This window comes from Scyliorhinus canicula, chromosome 3 (assembly GCF_902713615.1).
Source record: "Scyliorhinus canicula chromosome 3, sScyCan1.1, whole genome shotgun sequence".
Lineage (NCBI taxonomy): Eukaryota > Metazoa > Chordata > Chondrichthyes > Carcharhiniformes > Scyliorhinidae > Scyliorhinus > Scyliorhinus canicula.
Window position 1 is genome coordinate 216,379,160 of NC_052148.1, and position 20,494 is coordinate 216,399,653.

Here is a 20,494-nt window from a genome sequence, read left to right on the forward strand (position 1 = left end):
TGGTGGTGATCTTTAAGGAATCACCCACAGGACTGGAAAACACCCCTGTTTAAGAAGATGGGAAATTGTATGCCGGTTAGCCTGACTTCGGTTGTTGGTAAGTTTTTAAAATCTACTATTCAGGATGAGATTGCAGAGTACTTGGAAGTGCATGGTAAAATTGCACTGTGTCAGCACAGCTTTGTCAAGGGGGGGTCAAATCTGTTAAAATTCTTTAAGGAGGTAATGAGGAAGTTAGACAAAGGAGAAACAGTAGATGTAATCTATTTGAATTTCCAGAAGGCCTTTGACAAGGTGCCATACAGGAGACTGCTTAAATAAGATGGTGTTGGGGGCAAGGTACTGGCATGTTAGAGGATTGGCTGACTGCCAGAAGGCAGAGAATTGGGATAAAGGGGTCTTTTTCAGGGTGGCAGCCGATGGCTAGTGGTGTTCCACTGGGGTCAGTGTTGGGACCACAACTATTCACGATATACATTAATGATGTGGAAGCAGGAACTTGAGGGCACTGTTACTAAATTTGATACAAAGATATATAGAGGGACAGGTAGCATTGAGGAAGCAGGGAGGCAGCAGAAGGACTTGTGATAGGCTCGGAGAGTAGGCAAAGAAGTGGCAGATGGAATACAATGTGGAATGGTGTGAGGTTATGCACTTTGGCCAGAAGAATAGAGGTATAGTCTATTTTATGAATGGGAAAAGGCTTCAGAATTCAGAAGCACAAAGAGACTTTGGAGTCCTAGTTCAGGATTCTCTTAAGGTTAACATGCAGGTTCAGTCAGCAGTTAGGAAGACAAATGCAATGTTAGCATTCATTTTGGGAGGGCGAGAATACAAGAGCAGGGGTGTACTACTGCGGCTGAATAAGGCTCAGTTCAGACCCAATTATGAGCTGTTTGGGGCCCTGTATCTAAGGAAAGATGTGCTGGCCTTGGAGAGGGTGCAGAGGAGGTTCACATGACCCCCAGAATGAAGGACTTGTCATATGAGGAATGGTTGAGGACTTTGGGTCTCTACTTGATGGAGTTTAGAAGGGTGAGGGGGGATCTTATTGAAACTTTCAGAACACTGAGAGGCCTAGAGTGGACGTGGAGGGGATGTTTCCACTAATAGAAGAAACGAGAACCTGAGGGTACAGGTCAGATTGAAGGGACAATCCTTTAAAATTGGTGGTGAATTTGTGGAACCCACAGCCGCAGAAAGCTGTGGAGGCCAAATCACTGCGTGTCTTTAAGACGGAGAGATAGATAGATTCTTGATTAATATGGGGATTAATAAGGGGATCAGGGGTTATGTAGAAAAGGCAGGAGAATGGGGATGAGAAAAATATCATTCATGATTGAATGGTGGAGAATACTCGATGAATCGAGTGGCCTAATATTGCTCACACATCTTATGGTCTTGAGTGATTGTGCAGAGTTTGCACTTTCTCCCCATGTCCACGTGGATTCCCTCCGGGTGTAGCGATTTCCTTCCGCACTCCAAAGGTGTGCAAGTTAGGTGGATCGGCCATGATAAATTTCCCTTTAGTATCCATTTCCTCTTCAATCGGGATGATGGGTTTTGCTTCCCACCACATTTTTCAGTTAAGACATTACGATGCAACAACCCTCTGTAAATAAAATTCTGACTTCCATTGTTACTCTTTCCATGACAATCTTAAATTCATACCATTTACTAGCTTATTCACCAGAGCTCTTTTTGTCCATATGTAACTCCGTAAAACCGTCAATTTCCAGCAAAGTCAGTGGGCTCGGAGAATCAATGGGGAACCGCCTCCAGGATTTACAGCGGAAACATGGCGGCAGTGGAGCACTGAGCTACACCCCGCTTTTCCCACCCGAGTTGCCACATAGTCATGAAATTAGAAAATTCTGCCCTACACCTTTTCCATGGCATTGGCAACACCCTTCCTAACTTAACGCACTGAATGGGAGAAACGTAAACGTAAGGCATATGACCCACACCTGGGCCGGGATTCTCCCCTACCTGGCGGGGCAGGGGGGTCCCGGCGTGTCGGAGTGGAGTGAACCACTCAGGCGTCGGGTGGCCCCAAAGGTGAGGAATTCTCCGCACCTTTAGGGGCCAAGCCCTCACACTGAGGGGCTAGGCCCGCGCCAGAGTGGTTCCCACTCCACCGGCTGGCGTGAATGGCCTTTGGGGCCACGCCAACCGGGGCTGAAAGGACTTCGCCGGCCAGCGTAAATCCGCACATGCGTCGGAGCGTCAGCGGCTGCTGACGTCATACCAGCGCCGGCATGTGCAGGGGAGGGGGTCTCTTCCGCCTCCGCCATGGTGAAGACCATGGCGAAGGCGGAAGGAAAAGAGTGCCCCGACGGCACAGGCCCGCCCGCCGATCGGTGGGCCCCAATTGCGGGCCAGGCCACCGTGGGGGCACCCCCCGGGGTCAGATCGCCCCGCGCCCACCCCCCAGGATCCCGTAGCCCGCCCGCGCCGCCAATCCCGCCGGTCAGGTCGGTGTTTTGATTCCCGCCGGCGGGAGAGGCCTGTCAGCGGTGGGACTTCGGCCCATCGCGGGCCGGAGAATCGCCGCGGGGCCCGCCGACCGGTCGCCGCGATTCCAGCCCCCGCTGAATCTCGGGGAGCGGAGAATTAGGGACACAGCGGGGGCGGGATTGACGCCGGGCCCCGGGCGATTCTCCGACCCCGCTGGGGGTTGGAGAATCCCGCCCATGGTTCCAATTAGCAATCAAAACCTATCGGCAAGATGAAGCAAATTTAAAATTGGGGAGAAGAACAGTTTTGAAATTTGAAGGTCGCAAACGTAGCCCCACTCAAGAAAGGAGGAAGAGTAAAGAGGAAACTACAGGCCAGTTAGCCTAAAATCAGTCGGGCCGGGCCCGGGCCTGAGAATCGCTGCAACCGGCGAGAATTGCGCCACGCCACCCCAATGCGATTCACCACAGAGCGGAGAAATGGCACAATTGCCGCCAGCGTGGTCAGCGCGGCGCCAGTCAGGGGCCGCTCTACGGGGCCCTCCTAGCGATTCTCCGTCCGAGCGGCCGTACTGAAAAACCCAAATCCTGCCGGCGCCGTTGTAACCGTTCTACTTTTAGCCGGTGGGACCTCAGCGTGGAAGGGTAAGGGGGCGGCCTGTGGGAGGGGAGGGGGGTCTGACCCGGTGGGGGGGGGGTTTCCGCTGTGGCCTGGCCCGCGATCGGGTCCTACAGATCGGCAGGCAAGCCTCTTGGGCTGGGGGCCTCCTTTCTTCCGCGCCGGCCCCTGTAGCCCTACGCCATGTTGCGTCTGGGCCGGCGCAGGGAAGGGAGCTACTGCGCATGCACGCGTTGGCGCCAGTGCCACTGCGCATGCATGCATTGGCGCCGGAGCCACTGTACATGCGTGGACCCCGCGGCGCCCAGTTGCTGGAGCGGCGTGGGTCACTCCAGTTGGGACCAGAATTGCTGATCCTGAGGCCATGTTGACGCCGTCGGGAAATGCGACGACGTTTACAACGGCGTCAACTCTTAGCCTCGGGATCAGAGAATCCCGCCCAAGGTACTTAGTAAATCATAATCTGAGTGGGCAAAGCCACAGATCCATGAAAGGGAAAACTATGTTTGTCAAATCTGTTATGGTTTATCGTGCTATGTTATGAGCCCTTAAGACCAAAAAACTCTACAAAAGTGAAGAATTTCCCGTGACTAACTGGGGTAAATTGAAGGACAAAATTTCACATTAAGATTTTACTTTAACAAAGCAATTAAAATCAACATAGTTCAAACTGGCAACTAATATGCTAAACTAAAGTAAAGGTCCATCTGCATCAACGAATATAATCAAATGTCTTACAACCCCTTTCACTGTGTGCTGCACTTCTGGTAGATGTGTAGCATAATGAGAACTAGTCCAAATTTACGCTTGACTCTCCAGCAGGTTCACTACTCCCTGTTGCAATTTCTAGTGCCTTTCAAAAATCATTACTGAATCATTCATACCTGACTTCTACCAGCAACATCAAACTGGGTGACTCCTTTTTGCTTAAATCTCCAAAAGACCCATCAGTTCTGTCCTCTTCCTTTTAAATTGAAAACCAAATATCACAAGCTCCTGCATGGTTGATTCCCACCAGCAGTAGTTGCTTTCCTTCGTCTCTCCCTCTTTCTTCCGGCCTCAAAAATCAGTTATCCCAGGTGTACAAACTGTAACTTGATGTTTCAATCGGTTTCTGTTCAGGTTTCTTCCCCCCATAGCAACCAGATAATCGGGTCCTTCCAGAAAGTTCTGCTTCCCGTTTCTGTTGCCAGTTCTACCTGGAAGTGCAGCGGAGGCATGTTCAATCGAGGCATTCAAGAGGGCATTAGATGATGATTTGAATTTTTTAAATGTGCAAGGATACGGGGAAAAGGCAGGAGAGTGGCACTAAATCATTGATGCCCATTTGGAGGGATTGGTGCAGACACGATGGGCCAAATGGCCTCCTTCTGTGCAGTAACAATTCTGTGATTCGAAGGAGACATTTTGAAACATAGGGCAAGATTCTCCAGCCGCTTCCGCCGGAGACCAGAAATTCCCACCCGAAATCAATGGCCCTTTACATGGTCCATGTCCCACCCATGGCAATCTTGCGGCAGGCAGACCAGAAGAATCCAGCCCTTTGTAAAATCCAGTGTTCATAAAGGTGGTGTAACTAGCAAAGGTGATAAGGATACACCAGTGGATGATGTGTACTTGGATTAATAAAAAAACATTTCAATAAAATATCACACAATTCAGGAAAGAAAGTAACTCACTTGGAGGATGCAAAGAAGTTACAAAGGAATATCTCCAAGTTGACTGAGTGGGCAAGAATGTGGCACCATGTGGAAAAGTCTAATATTATGCACAATGGAAAGGAAAATTGAGAAAATTTGTATATATTTAAACTGAGAAACTTTTTACCTGCCTTCGGGGAAGTTCGGCAAGATTCACTAGATGATACCTGATTTGGAGGGAGATTGTTCTCTGACGCGCAAGAGAGAGAAAGACTGTAGATAAGGCCTATAGCATTTCGAAGAATGAATGGTGATCACAATGTAACATATAAAAATCTTAAATGGCTTGACAGGGTAGATGCTGGGAGGACTTTTCCCCGGAGTGGGAAATCACAGGGTGCACAATGACAGGGTAAGGGTTCATTCATTTACTACTGAGATGAGAAGTTTCTTCATTCAAAAGGTTGTGAATCTTTCGACTCTTTATCACAGAGTACTGTACTCATTCATTAAGTATATTCATGAGAGATCAATATCATTTTGGGGATAGTGCAGGAAAGGGGAACCCAGGTAGATTAGTCACAATTGTACTGGATGGTGCAGAAGGCCCAAGGGACCGAACAGCCTACATCTGCAGCTCCTATTTCCTATGTTCTTTAGGAGCCTGTGTGGCTGTACTTGTGCACAAATTCTGCTTCCACTAAAGATTAGAGACGGGGTGGAGAGGAAGCTGCAAGTGGCTGCCAGTTTAATTTTAATTGTGCATTACAGAGCCATGTCTACATCACTCCTACCAGTTGCTGAAACAGCAAACTCACTAAACTAGCATGAAGGTTAACCTGCAATCATACACCAAAGATCTTTAACCTGTCGAGGTTTTACTGAAAACTTGAACTCAACTGCTACCCACTGCAGTTACATCCATATATTAGATTGCTGCAGAGATGGCAACTGAAGAGAGAAATTCAAAATAACTGTACTTCTCAAACCCTTCAATGCAATTATTAATCTCTGAAACACATCACCAGAGAGCAGGTGCAAGACAGTGAAAGTTAGCAGCATCTTCCATAACATTTTCTTTGGTGTAGAGTCAAGAATGCCTTATTAAATTTTTAGTTCAAGTTTTAAAAGCAACTCCCACATAATATGTCAGCATTGCTTTAGGGAACATGTTAGAATTACTCTGACCAGTTATTCTTCTCCAGTTTGTGATCAAATATTGACACAGAAGGAGGCCATTGAGCCCATCGTGTTTTTGAAAGTTGTCCAATTAGTCCTGCTCCCCTTAAGTTTTCTTTTCAAGTTTATATCCAGTTCTCTTTTGAAAGTTACCATTCAGTTTTCTTCCACCACATTTAAGGACAGTGCTTTCAATTAAAACTCACTGCATAAAAAACTAATTCTCTTCATCTCCCTCTAGTTCATCTGCCAATTGCTTTAGATCTGTGCCCTCTGATGATCTACCCTCCTGCCAGTGGCTAGTTTTGCCTTCCTGTTTAATCATATCAAAATTGTTGCATTTAATTAGTTCTAAATAGCTTCCTTTCTTCAACTACTTGAGTCAAAGTGAACTACATTTTAAAAAATCGTTCTTGGTCTGAGGCCGTTATTCACAAAGTGCGTATTTATTGCCCATCTTAGATTGCCTTGAGAAGATGATGGCATGCTATCTTCTTAAACTGCTTCTGTTGGTGTGGTGAAGGTACAGCCAAAGACATACTGCTGCTGCTAATTTGTATGTTTGTAGGACACTTTCGGTCTGCAAGTGGTTTCCACAGGATCCACATTCAATGGCAATTTTCTGTATTTGATGACTTGCTAAGCACGTTTCAGTTCTTGCATTGTGTTGTCCCAACAGCAAGGTAGCAGAGTGGTGCAGCGGAAGCATGCTATGCCTGTAACCCAGAGGTCGATGGATTGAAACTATTCTCTGCTATTTACCTCTTCCATGTTGCCTCAACAGCACTGGACTCATCACACCCCTGAATCCACCAACCCCAATCATGTTTAACAAACACTACTCGATGTACACCAAGTGGTCTTACCCCTGTTTAGAAATAGTAATGACAGCCCTCAATTGGATCGCAATCTTCAGAACACTAGTTTAACCAACCAGATATTTTATACTTATGTAACCAAAATCCCTTTTTTTTTACAGGGCCTTTATAGCTCCACAAAGGTTTCTGACTTGATCAGCAGAAAGGGACATATCCAATGGCTAGAGAGAATTGATTGCTGTGACATTTGCTTTAGTCTGATTTGATCCTTCAACAATGATGAGAAGCCTACAATCTAGTATGATGGTAATCAAACTGACAATTTTGAAGTTAGTTGTGCTGTCAAAGAGGGATGCGTTCTGGTACCAACACTCTTTGGCGTAATACCTTCTCACTGCCTGATTATGCTTTCTCATCTAATGCTGAACTGTATTACTTCAGACAAGACGAGGTGGAAAATTTTACTTTTTGCTTTTAGTTGTGCATTGTTAAATATCTGACAATCAACTTTCACCTACGATGCAATGTTTGTCACACACAGTGAAGCAGAACTTAGAAGAGCTTTGCAATCGCTTTTCATTGTTTTGCGATGAATTTCGATGAACCATCAGTCTAAAGAAAACAGTGATTATGGCAAAGGGAGCATTCACTGCACCAAAAGTTTCAATAGCTAAAAACACACATGAAGTTGTACACAATTTCTCCCTGTATCCATTGATTTGTACCACTGAAAAGACCACAATTTCATATCAAACTCTGCGTAAATGCAGTGATAATTATAATATATGATGTGCAGCTTTGCTGCCTTCTTTACCTACAATTTAATGCATTAATGTTATCGGAATTTGAAAAACTATTAAAACATTTCGAGCAAACTACTTATCAAACTGCCCATGTACTCCGGTATATGGGCATTCTGTATGTTACCTGTACTAAGCAGATATTAATACTTTGCTTTTCATCAAATCTTGCAATTGTCTCCTTTTAACTGTATATTTCCATCTCCTCCACTTGGACATGATATTAGACTTGAGGCTGAGGTAAGGGTGTTTTTGGTACGAGACGGTTAAGATCTGAGGGTTCAGGGAGACTTGTTAAAATCTGTCTTGTGATCACCACCATCCTGTGTCTCAGACTGTCCACCACTCCTGAGCTTTACCTGTTACTTTGCCTTTCTTTACTGATCCATTGGTTCCACCCTCTCACCCAGCAGCTCCATTGGTCTATTCTCATGTTTCCCTGCTGTTTGTCTTCTCACACCTCTTTCTCCATCAGGGCTTTTGCTCAGTGCAATCCAGCACCCTTTTTTGAAAGAGCACAGATGACAACAGATTGACTGAAACAACAGAACAGCCTCACATACAGGCTCATACATGAAGGCCACTTGGGAAGATATGCAGGGACCCTTGAGAGAATTTTTGGAAACTTGTAGCGAGCAGCAAGCAAATACCAGTTACTGGGATTTGAGGTGGCAGCTTCAGGTTCATTTGTAACTGGTAACCAGTATGACAGACACGATCTGCCACGATACTGTTTTCAATTGAGGTGCAATGATAGCCACACTGAAGCATTAAAGACAGTGATCACTGCAGTTTATTGCATTATCATCAGTAGCCAAGTCAGTATACAATGAAAAACTATCCATATGGGCATACAATAAAAAATAAACGCAGGAGTAGGCCATTCAGCCCATCAACCCTGCTTCACAATTCAAAAAGATAATGGCTGATGGTTGTGGCCTCCTCTACATTTTCCTGACAATAAACCCCCACCCCCATATAAGTTGACTCCCATGTTGATTGAAAATCAGTCTAACTCAGCACTGCATTTATTCAATGACCCAGTCTCCACCAGTAGAAGAGAATTCCGAATACTAATGCCTGTCTGAGAAAATAAATTCCAATTTAAAAAAGATCCTGAAACCAGATTGTGACATAAATATTCAACGCATTCATCTGAAATGCCCCTCTTGTTACCCAGGAGAGGCCCAAAGCTGGGCAGGATTCTCCAATAATGGGGCTATGTCCCGATGCCAGCGTCAAAACACAGGCGTTTGACTCTGGACTTTCATTAAGAAAGTCCAGAGTGATTCTACCTTCAGGGGGCGAGCAGGGCCCCGTAGTGCTCCTCGCAGCTCTGGCTGCGGATACGGGACCCTGCACTTCCGGTTGGGAGTCCACGCATGTGCACTGCGGCCGTGCGACATGGCGGACTCACACCGTGGACCATGATGAACGAAGTAGGTTCCCCCGATATAACACCCACCCATGGACCGGTGCCGTCTGATCACTTGCCTGGCCGTCGGTGAGGCCCCCTCCCGGTGAAGGATCCCCGCTCCTGCTCCCAACCAGGACTGAGTCCGCAGCTGCCACCGGCCATTCCAGACAGACAAAACGTGGTTAGAACCACACCGTCGGGAACTCGGACAGTTTTCCTGGGAGAATTGCCACTGGGGCCTCTGTCAATGGCTCCCCACCAGCGACGCATAGACCGTGCGTGCGCGATCCCCGGAGAATTGTGGGAACAGCGTTGGACTGGATTTTGGCGATGGTGCCCATTCTCCATCCCCACGCCGATCGCGATTTTGGCGTGGAGGCTCGAAGAATCCAGCCCCGTTTATAAAATAACACTGGTTAAACAACAAAGAGGAAATTCATATGGACACTGTTGGTGTTTATAAACTGGTGGCCCATTATGTAAGCTCAGGACCAATATAATCAAAGATTCTGAATTATATAACTCTTCTTGTACTTTACCAAGGTCAGTACATTGAAGCTGCGGAAAACCAAACAGTCTGCAGGAACGCGCAATTCTGGCCACTGTCAATTTAAAACCACTTCCACTCAACGCTTAGAGCTGTTAAAACAATGGGCGTGATCTACTGGCCTCACCGCACCCAACTCGAGATGCAACAAGACCATTAAACCTTGCCAGAGGCCTCTCGTGAGATTTATGATACTCGTTACGCCTCGCTAGATCAATGAGGCGTCGTGACCTGGATCTCGCCCTCAATGGGTGTGATCCAAATTTGCATATTGAAGTGAGTGGTTAGTCTCACTTGAATATGTCTACGCCGGAGGTACCCAAGGCACAGGATCGAAGAATGGCATCACCTCAGAGAGCCTGCCGTGGCGCTGTTTAACACTGGTTTCCACAAACGTGGGATAGGTGGAATGGCACTGAGAGGGGTCCCCACGCGAACGGAGGCCCCCAGGATGGCTCTGGGCAGGGTGGTACCCTGACACTCCTGATGCCTCCTGGGCACCTTGGCACTTCCAGCCTGGCATTCTGGTAGTGGCACCCTACCAGTGGCAGGCTGTCAGTGCAAGTTGTCTATGTGCCAAGTTACCCATGCCAGGGACCGGGCCCGGGGATGCCCTAACCTTATGAGGTGAGGTGTGGGGGAGCTTGAAGACCCCTTAATTGGTAAGTTGGGGTGTTGGAAGGGTCAGAAGGCCACGGTGGGGGATCGAGAGATCGGGATGTGGCCTCGGCGGGGCGTTCGTTGCCGAGGCCTGAAAAAGAAGCAGAGTCCCATTTAATAGCGTGGTCATCCCGCTAAACACGCCCAAAACGGGACTCTTTTCTTCCATTCAATCACACCCAATGGGCTGGACTCTTCTGCCATGTCTGCCGCACGATTGCCACGGGCGGGACACAAACCATATAAAGGCCCATTGACCTCGGGCGGGAATTTCCATCTGTTGGGCAAGCGCGGTCAGAGAATCCCGCCCATTCTAGCATATTTTATCATTTCAGCAGACCTGGAGGGAGATTGGCAGCATTAGTTGGGTTAGGATTGTGTTCAATCATTTTATTTTTTAAATAGTTCCTTCCAGAGAAATGCAAGCACATTCTACCAATCGTGGCCATTGAATCAAATGACTTGAATTTATATACAGATCCTACCGCATAGGAACAGGATTAAGCTAGTTAGTCCCTCGAACCGGTTCCACTTACACTACCCTAGCTTATCTTGGCCAAATGTGTACATCAGGAAAAAGGTAATAACCATCCACCATCACTGTTCATGCCAATTACAAAGGTACCACTGAAACTGCATTCAGTGCAATAATTATTTTGGGTCGATCAAGCAGCTGATTGTCTCTCTTAGTTCAACCACAGTCAGTCACCTTTGGCTTTGGAAACTCTTGAAATTGCTGCTTTGTGTGCTGATTAAAACTAACTCAGTCAATGCATTTGACAATGGCCTAAATTTTCATCTGTCAGGCATGCACACTCGGCAAGCCCGGAAGCAGACACAAAACGTGTTCCCGACCGCAGTTGGTCACAGAGCGCAATTTCACGCTGATTGGTTAATTGACGGCCATACAGAATGAAACACGCTCTGTTGAAACCTAAACGCTGGCGGGAAGAAGGTGGGAACCAAGAACAAGGAAATTGCAGGCTGCCATTTCTACTGTGCTCCCTCAGGAGGCCAGCAGTCTCAAGGAGCTGCTGACACTCGAAATATAAATATCGATGTTAAAACTATGCCACGAGTGTCAAGGCAGCAAAATTATACATAGATCTCAGTCCCAGAACATACTTATTAATTTTATTTCAGCCCTGACGGTTCATCCTGCCCTGGATCCAGTGTGCAGCTAAAACATAAAGGCTCTCCTCCAGCTTTAAAAGCAGACAGGCCACATAAAATTGCATTCAATTGGGCTAAATTGCCTGCTTGATTGTCGACAGGTTCATCTCTGACTCTCGTGCACCCCTGCCAACCAAAATATTACCCAAGTGCACAATGATGTCAGGTTGCACGCCTGAAGCCTTCTCACATAATTTCACATGCTTCCGGGTCAGGCATGCAACCGCCCGAGCAACTTAAGATTCTGGCCAATGTGTATTGACACATAGAGCTTTTAACATAGTCAAATGCTCCAAGGTGCCTCGCAGGAACATTACCAAGCAAAGTTTGACACTGCGCCACCTAAGGATATATTAGGGCAAATTACTAAAAGCTTGATTAAAGAGATAGGTTTTCAGGATTATTTTAAAGCAGTAAAGAGAGGGAGCAAGGTAGAGAGATTTAGGAAGAAAATTCCAGACCTTAAGGCAATGTCTGCTGATGGCACAGTGACCAACAATGGAGTGATTGAAGATGGGGATGCTCCAGGGGCCAGAATTGGATTGCAGATATGTCAGTGAGTGTAGGGCTGGAAGAAATTGCTCAGGGGCGAGGGCCATGGAGGAATCTGAAACAAAGATCAGAATCTTAAATGTGAGGTATTGCATCAACACACCACAGTAAGTCAGCAAGCACAAAGTTGATGCGTGAAAGGGACTTGGTGCAAATCAGGATACAGGCAGCAGAGGTTTGAATGACCTCAGATTACTGAGGGTAGAACATGGGAGACCAGCCAGGAGTGCATTAAAACAGTCAAGTGTAGCGGTATGGTAACAAGAACATTGATGAGGATTTTAGCAACAGATGAGTTAAGATCGGTGCAGAATCAGGTCACGTTAGAGATTATGTTACCGAAATGGAAACAGTCGGTCTCACGGATGGCACACATATGTGGTACGAAGCTCATCTCAGGTTCAAATATGACTCAGAAGGTGGAAACAATCTGGTTCAGCCTGAGACAGTTTCCAATAAGATGGATGGAACCGGTGGCTAGGGAATGGAGTATTTCGGAACATCTTCGGCATAACACTTCCCGTGCCCCCATTCAGAGTACTGCAGTAAATATACAGAGTAATGTAACATTTGATAGTTATGTTAAAAGCAGAAAACACAGCTATGCTGGAATGGTAAAAAAAATGTAAAATCACAAACAGCACTGAAACAATCAATAGCGATGGAACAAATAAAAATATGATACTGTAGTTCATGTTAAACCTAAATTTGAGTGAAGTTTACAAAATATATCTCTACAACACCAAGAGGTTTAACAGAACGGATCATGATCAGTGTCAGTAGATAGCACAGTCCTATGACATGTTGCCTGCCACCTCCAGAATCACAGCTGACGCTTTGCACCAGCCACTATTTATACCAACTTTCATGACCTCGGGAAGATTTACCAATCTCGGATTTCCTGTGATTCTGCTTGCACATAATGTAGGTTCTGAGAATGGTTGTGATATTTAGCTGTCCCCTTTAAGAGCACAGCTCTTAATTATCAGCGGGCAATTATAAGTGCTGTCAAGTCTGAACACCAGTCACTGGCCAAAATTCTCCGTTTGGGAGACTGAATGAAAATCGCTTATTGTCACGAGTAGGCTTCAATGAAGTTACTGTGAAAAGCCCCTAGTCGCCACATTCCGGCACCTGTTCGGGGAGGCTGGTACGGGAATCGAACTGCTGGCCTGCTTGGTCTGCTTTAAAAGCCAGCGATTTAGCTGAGTGAGCTAAACCAGCCCCTCTGGCTAAACCAGCTAAACCTGCCACCGGCACTGAATAGCGTGCCATTTGCATTCCCGTTGGGGCCGCTATTTGGTAAGCGAATCAGAACACGCAAATGGACCAGCACTGCAGGCGCAAATTCAGAACAAATCCCAGCCCAGCAGGCATTGTAACCGTTGGGGTGGGAGTTAGCGCTAAAGAGCCTGGCAGCTGGAGCTGTTTTTAAGCTTTCCACTTACCACACACTCATTGCAGCCTCAAAGATGGTTCACAAAAGACCTGCTTCTCAAGATTGTGAGTCCAAGGTGGACCCACAGCTCCATGCCAGTGAGAGCAGAGGAACACACTCTTCCCCAGGGTAGACCGCAGACAAAAGCCTACCTTCATGAACACCACCTAGGAGGTGGTGGCAGAGACAGTCAGCGCTGCCAGCCTCACCATGAGGAGAGAGCAGGTGATTCAGAGGGTTAGGGATCTCTGATGAGGCCTCTTCCCTGAGAGGGGCAGAGCGTCAGGGAGGGTTCAACAGGCCACAGTATCCTCTGGTTAGGCTAAGATCTGCTGACCCCTTGATTCCGCTGCAGTGCTGCAGTGTTTCTGAGGACTGTCAACACCTGGTGGGCCCCTGATTGAGCTTGACCACACCCATCCACTTGATGGTACAGCTGGGGTGTGAGGGTGTCCAGAGGGGCAGCCTGGGTAGGCTCCCAGATGGCCAGAGGGCTTCTGAGCATTTAAAGGCACGGACAGCACTCAGCAATGTCAGCAGCCAGGAGCCTGTAAGTAATACCAGAGGGGTCCATTTTAAAGACAGACTTCAGCAATGGCGGACTGAGCCAGTTCCACCTAAGAGGGGCAGAGCATCATGGAAGAGTGGAGCATGAAGCCGCTAATGCTATTTAAAGTCATGTAAATGGCAGTTTTGTATGGATCCACTGGCATGGGGTGCAATCATCACTATCTCCACCAGCGAGGGACTGGAGCATGGTGTCAGAATCGGCACTGAGTGCAAACCTTTCATTTTTCATTTTCAACCTCAATTTTGGATTACCCCCAATTCTCTGCCTGATCGTGATTCACATTTCCAGGCTCATGAAGCAGCGAATCCAGGCCGCTATATGGTTTTCGTTTTCAAAGCATTAACACCCAGTGTGCATCGGACATATACTAGAATGTAAAGTAAAATACCCAATAGATTAAAAATCTTGGATGTAGTGCACTTCCTGGAATCTTTGCTCTTATTTCCTGCATGCAACATTTTCTGTAACTTTATTGATGACAAGCAAGCAAGCAGGCAGATTATTTTCAATCAGCACAAATTTTTACAATTAAAATTTCAGATCATTTTCAATGAGCGCAAAGTCAGTGCAGCAGCCACACTGCCAATCCAGTAATGGCAGCAAGACCCAAACTTCCTCATTGGCAAATGAACTATGGTCACCTTGCTGCACCTCACCTGGCATAGTAGGGTGGGAAAGTGGCCAGCTCCCCTACTGAGCCAGCCGACAGACCCAGTGGGGGAGCAAGTTCTTGGACGCGTCCCTCAGAAGGCCGACGAAAAAAGCTTCCTGGGCCATTTTATTGAGGAACCTCCATCGGTCACTTTAAGGATTACTGATTAGGTTATTCAAGAACCAGTGTAACTGGGCAGGTTGTGCATGGCACATGCTCTGTCCGTTAGTACTTGAGAATTAAAACCAGTCATACAGACTCAAAACATTGGGCTGAATTCTTGAATTCTGCGTTGTCGGGATGCTCCATTTTGCCGGCAGCCCGGGGGTTTCCCAATGGCGTGGGGCTGCTCCACAATGGGAAACCCCATTGACCAGCTGGCAAAACGGAGACTCTGGACAGAGAAACCAGCCTATTAACTCTGTTTCTCTTTCCACAGATGCTGCCAAACCTGCTGAGTTTAGCCAGTATTTTCTGTTTTTATTTCAGGTTTCCAGCATCGGCAGGATTTTATTTATCCCAGTTGCTCAATACTGGCACACTGCCTGTCTGAAAATTGCATCAGTTTGGCAGTGGGCACAAACCAGGCACATGAAGTTCCCCTCGCGAATTTCAAATGGTAGTCTCGCCAGTTTTTAGACAGGGTGGCAGTACCTACCCTCCCAGCAGACTATGCCATGGGTTAACTGCCAGTGTATATGCAGGGCCAGTCTGAATTGTTAAAAATAACCTATTCAAGAGTTTAACTGCTACTTGGGTCATGAACTTTGCAGGGTGGAATGTGGCCATCAGTTTCAAGTTGCCCTTCAGCAGCACTCAAAATTTAAGATTTACATGTTTAAAAAGGTGTCCTGTTTAGTATACTTTTTATGTGTTCAGTTACCAGCAGACATGCTGCTCTGGAAGCACTTGTAAAATATATCCCTTTTAGCCCTACTTTTCTACCACAGGGAAAATACCAAAACTATAATTAGACTTTTCGGGATCAGATTGTAGTTTTACTTTCATTACATTTGTACACAGCCGTTTGTATAAGGCTTGCTCGTCAGAAATTAGTTTAAATAGATGCTTCTCAGTCCGTTCAGTACTGAAACAGTTAACCTAGAGACAAGTTAAACCATGCAGAGACAATAATGTGTAGAAACTTTTAGGAACATGACTGCCTGACATTTAACTGCCGGAATCAGACGAGCCTCCTGTGATGTAACCTCATGCAGATGAGCTTGGAGCAGTCAGAACAGGGCTCCTGCTCTTTGATTGGCCACTTTTCTGTCAGAAGACATCAGATGATGATCAGTATTGGTCAGTTGATCACAGTTAAACAGGGCAACATTAAGTGCTTATAGCACATGGCTGAGACAGTCAGAAAATGAAAGCATTGCAAAAAAACAAAATAACCTAGAACTTTGCCTTCATGTAGAATTTCTCTCCTGCAATAAGTGGCTAAACTTATTTTTGTTTCAGTTTATGTATTAGTCATACTTCACCGTGAAAGGGCTTTGCTAAAAATGCACATATAAATGCTTCCATTAAAATATTACTTAATATAAATAATGTTGATCTTTTGACAATTATGTCACCAACTGCTAGTTTTAGATGACATATTTTACATTCATTAATTTCACAACATGAAACTTGTGTATGTTCACATATATTCTAAACTACAGGCAAGGCAAAAATGAAGCACAATTCACTGGAAGGTACCTGTCACAATCAGGTGATTCTTGTGTACACTAAGTAGAAAACTAAACAAACAATAAAACCCATTTCAATTATAACAACTTACATTTATAGAGTGTCATTGACACAGTCCCAATGTGCTGAGCAAGAGCATGACCAGGCAGAATCTGAGACTAAGCCAAAGAACTTTAGGGCAAGTTACTAACAGTTTACTCAAAGGGCTCGCTCTTAAGGAGTGTCAAAATAGGGCAAAGATTTAGGAAGGGATTGCCAGTGCTTAGCATAGCTGAGGGCACATCTGCCAATGACGGGGCGAAAGAAGTGAGGGAGGTACAGAAGGCTGAAGGAAGTTCAAGATAGGGAACGATCAAGGCCTTGGAAATATTTGAACACAAGGATAACAATGTTAAATTTGAAGAGTGGGTGGACCAAGAGCTGACAGAGATCAGTGACCAGAGAGATATGCTGAGTTTCAATTCCAGTTGCTAATCTCACAAGGTTATGCTCAACTACAATATTTTTAAAATTAAACTTCGGGATGCAGGGTTTAATTTCTGCTGCAAAACAGAATGTCAATTCTCACAAAGGGAGCCTTGATAATGTCTTTCACAAAGGATGAAAGACTCAAAATGCTAAAGCACCCTTCCACTTTAAGTGAGAAACTAAGGTGTTTGTCATGATCAAAAGATCTCCTGGAATCCATACCAGCTACAGTTTCAGGTAAGTACAAGACCAACAGGTTTGTATTCAGTGAGTGTGACAAGCGCAAGGAAAGATTGAAGTGCAGGGGAGGGCAATGCTGGAGTGAAACAGCAATCACTTTGCTCAAATGAACAAAAACAAAACATGGGGATATTATCCCTCTTTATCATTACAAGCATTTGCTGCAATTGTGTTTCAGACAGAAGAATAACAGTAAATTTCAATCATTGCAGAAACTGACTTATTATAGGTTAGCAGCAGACTGCAAAGCTAATATTGAAAGGAGATCTTATCAAAGTCTGGATCCTAATCATTAGACTGAAAAACCTTTGAGTGACATTTACATTCACATCACCTGTTTGCTTTGAACACTTTTTAAAAATGCTCCCTCAGTACTTGTATGTGACCAGAGATTACACCAATTGCTGTAGGGTGGCACAGTGGCGCAGTGGTTAGCACTGCTGCTTACAGCGTTGAGGACCCAGGTTCGATCCTGGCCCTGGATCACTGTCTGTGTGGAGTTTGCACATTCTTCCAGTGTCTGCACAGGTTTCACCCCCACAACCCAAAGATGTGCAGATTGGGTGAATTGGCCATGCTAAATTGCCCCTTAATTGGAAAAAATAATTGGGTACTCTTAAGTTTATATAAAAAAAACATTAACCATTGTAAATGAGAAAAACAGTCGATCCTCGTCATGGCAGATGACAGAATCTTCCAAATGTCCCCACTACATGTTAAGTTCTACCCTACAACTCAAACTAAAAGCATTTCCTCTTCTAACTTGTTAGCAATACGTTTTACATATTGTAAGATCACCTGAGTTACCAAAACGAAGGTGATACATATTTGTTGGCGGTTGGTACAAAAATATGATTTTACTCTGCTTGCAAATCAAAGTTTACTTCTTGTTCTAAACTCTGAATACACTTTTGTGAAATGATGACACTTTGAAAGATAAATATGTACAGATAAATGAATGGCCAGATATGAAAACTCTTCATATTTAAAAACATTCTGTGATAAGCAACTGGTTTTATTGAGAGGAAGTAATTTTACATATCTAATGACATCACACTTTGACGTATCAATACATACCTGTGTATGTTTAATTTATAAATCAAGGTACTTTCCCAAATGTTCAACCTCCTCCTCCTCCCCCCCCCCCCCCCCCCAGGACGGTACCCATTTGTACAACTATGTGGAAAAGCCACAGATGCAGAATTAAAAGGAAGTGTGGAGACAAGGGTCCTATTTTTGAAGCCAATAGTTTAAATTTCCTCTAAACATTAACTGCATTTCCCTCTCCAGATGCTGCCTGACCTGCTGAGCAGTTCCAGCATTTTGCTTTTATTAGCTTCCCTCTTGTGCATGAACGAGGATTTATTATAATATATATTCTAATTTCCAGCAAACAGACAGTAATATCATAAGGGCCTGGAAACAATTTTGCTTAAAGTAGATTTTGCAACCAAGGTCAGACCGGTACCTCGGCATAATCCGTGAGTCTAGAATATTGCTTAACGCCAGCTTTATTGGAAACAGACCACAGTGCAGCTACACATTTTGCAAATATAACGTTTACAGATAAAGGCTATCGACAACTCTTCGAACAGTTTGACAACTCATCAGACTTGCTTCAGTACACACTTTCTGCTGCCTCAGCTCGTGCAACTCTTTCAACGGCACTGCGAATGTACTTCATTTAAACCGTATCAATCATGAAATGGGTACGAGCGACAAAGATATAGCAGATTCTTCGTATTCATTACTGAAGTGAAGAACTTCGACACTAGCCCACAATTATCAGTGAGTTTAGTATTCCAAATGCATTCCTCCACACACACTTTGGGTACAAATACTGGACTGACATCTGTTAGCAGAGCATGGAAAGTTAATGTTTCCAGTAAGATCGCTCCCCATGGCAAATGGTTAAGCGTCGATGGCTTAATTGCATCTGTTTAGCGTAAAGTCGTGCCTTTGATTTATTTTGGGACCGTTCTGGCATAAAATGGACCTGACGTGAATGCCTGCTTCAGCAGGTAGGGGGCGATTCACGCCGGGCTGCCTTGCACGTGTTTCAATGTCTGCTCAAGGATTTTCTGAAAATGTGTAGTGAAATAGGAAGGATCCCTCAGATTTGGAATTTTAAAAAAGATAAGGAAGACGGCTGCTTTTCAGAAGACTTACCCGCCCCCCCCCAAAATCTTTATTATCCAACACAAGGTCGCCGATATGTCGGTGGTGAACCAGATACAACGTCTTGACAGTGTGTGTGAAAGGATGGGAAGAGATCCAGAAAGCCGGAAATTAATTGCTTGAAAGGCAGCCGGTTGAAGTGGCCAACACAAGTGCTTCTCGAGCCCCCAGCAGCAGGTAGACAGGCTCCTTGCGATACAAGGGAGGGGGGAAGGCAGAGAGGCAGGATTAAATCAGCAGCCCCTAGACTGTTCTCCCCTTCAAGCATACAGATACATCAAACAAAGCAAATGATTTGGCGTTATCTGGGAGTACCACAATGGGGCGGCAGGGATCAAATGCAAACACATCCCGTTCTCTCCCCCCACCCCACCCCCCCCCCCCCCCCCCCCCCCCCCCCCCAGCAAGTCTTCATCCACAGCAAGCATCACTCACCAGTTTTCCTGCATCCATTGAATGGCTTCTCTCTCGTTGAACTGTCTCTCGAATTCATACTCCTGCAGCGCCAGCACTGACATGCTCCCAGCTTTTTTTTTATTGTTGTTGTTTTCCCCCCCACCCCCCCAATACTGTTTCTAACAACTGCTGGTTGTGAGGAAGTTGCCCTGCCTCCTCCTCCTCCTGCCTGCTGCCGCTCTGCTCTGATTGATGGGCAGATTAGGCATCGCGCGCTCGCCCGCTCAACATTCGCTTCCTCCTCTTTCCCCAGTTCACACACCAGCCCCGAGCTGGAGCCGTCCCGGCCTCCGCGCGGTCCTATCGCCCGCCCCAACCAAGTGACGTTTTACCAAGACAAATCCCTGGTCCACACCCTCCTTCAGTCAGATTTCTTCACCCGTTTCTAAATTACTTTCCTTTTATAATTAATGGAGGAGGGGGGAGGGGCAGGGGTGGCGAAAAAAGTATAAAGAATATTGACAAACTTTCAAATCTTTTGCTTCCCTCGAGTTTTGGGAGCCCTGCACCTCTCCAGAGGGCTCTGTGGAGGCTCAGGCGTCAAGTACTTTCAAGACGAAAGATTTTTTTAAATTATTTGACTTCAAGGGATTTGGGGATCAGGCAGGAAAGTGGAGATGAGATCGAGGATCAATGACAGATCCAGTGCCAGAGCAGGCTGAAGTACCCATACGGCCTTCTTGTCTCTATTATAATTTTCATGCCATTCGGGTTCAGATTGAATGTAAAACCTTTGAGTGGGATTATATAAATTTTTTTTAAATGGCACTGTTATTGTTGCAATATGTAATGCCACGCTGAATTTTTTTTCTGGTCAAGTGCATGTGCGGCAGCAAGAAATTCCAATACTTATCCCAGGATCAACCAAGAAAAGGCTTGCGTTTTTGTTTATGTCTCCCATGATTTCAGGACATCCCGAAGTGTTGTACAGAAAA

At 45.6% G+C, this 20,494-nt stretch overlaps 1 protein-coding gene across 1 annotated transcript in view; it reads right to left on the reverse strand.

The window, feature by feature from the left end:
* Nucleotides 1-19,850, reverse strand: part of elovl6 (ELOVL fatty acid elongase 6) — a 140,174-nt gene extending 120,324 nt beyond the window's left edge. Inside the window, exon 1 of the mRNA XM_038792157.1 lies at nucleotides 19,539-19,850. Within this exon, the coding sequence (XP_038648085.1) occupies nucleotides 19,539-19,621 (83 nt within the window). The 5' untranslated portion in view covers nucleotides 19,622-19,850. The remainder of the gene's footprint in view (nucleotides 1-19,538) is intronic.
* Between the last annotated feature and the right edge of the window lie 644 nt (nucleotides 19,851-20,494).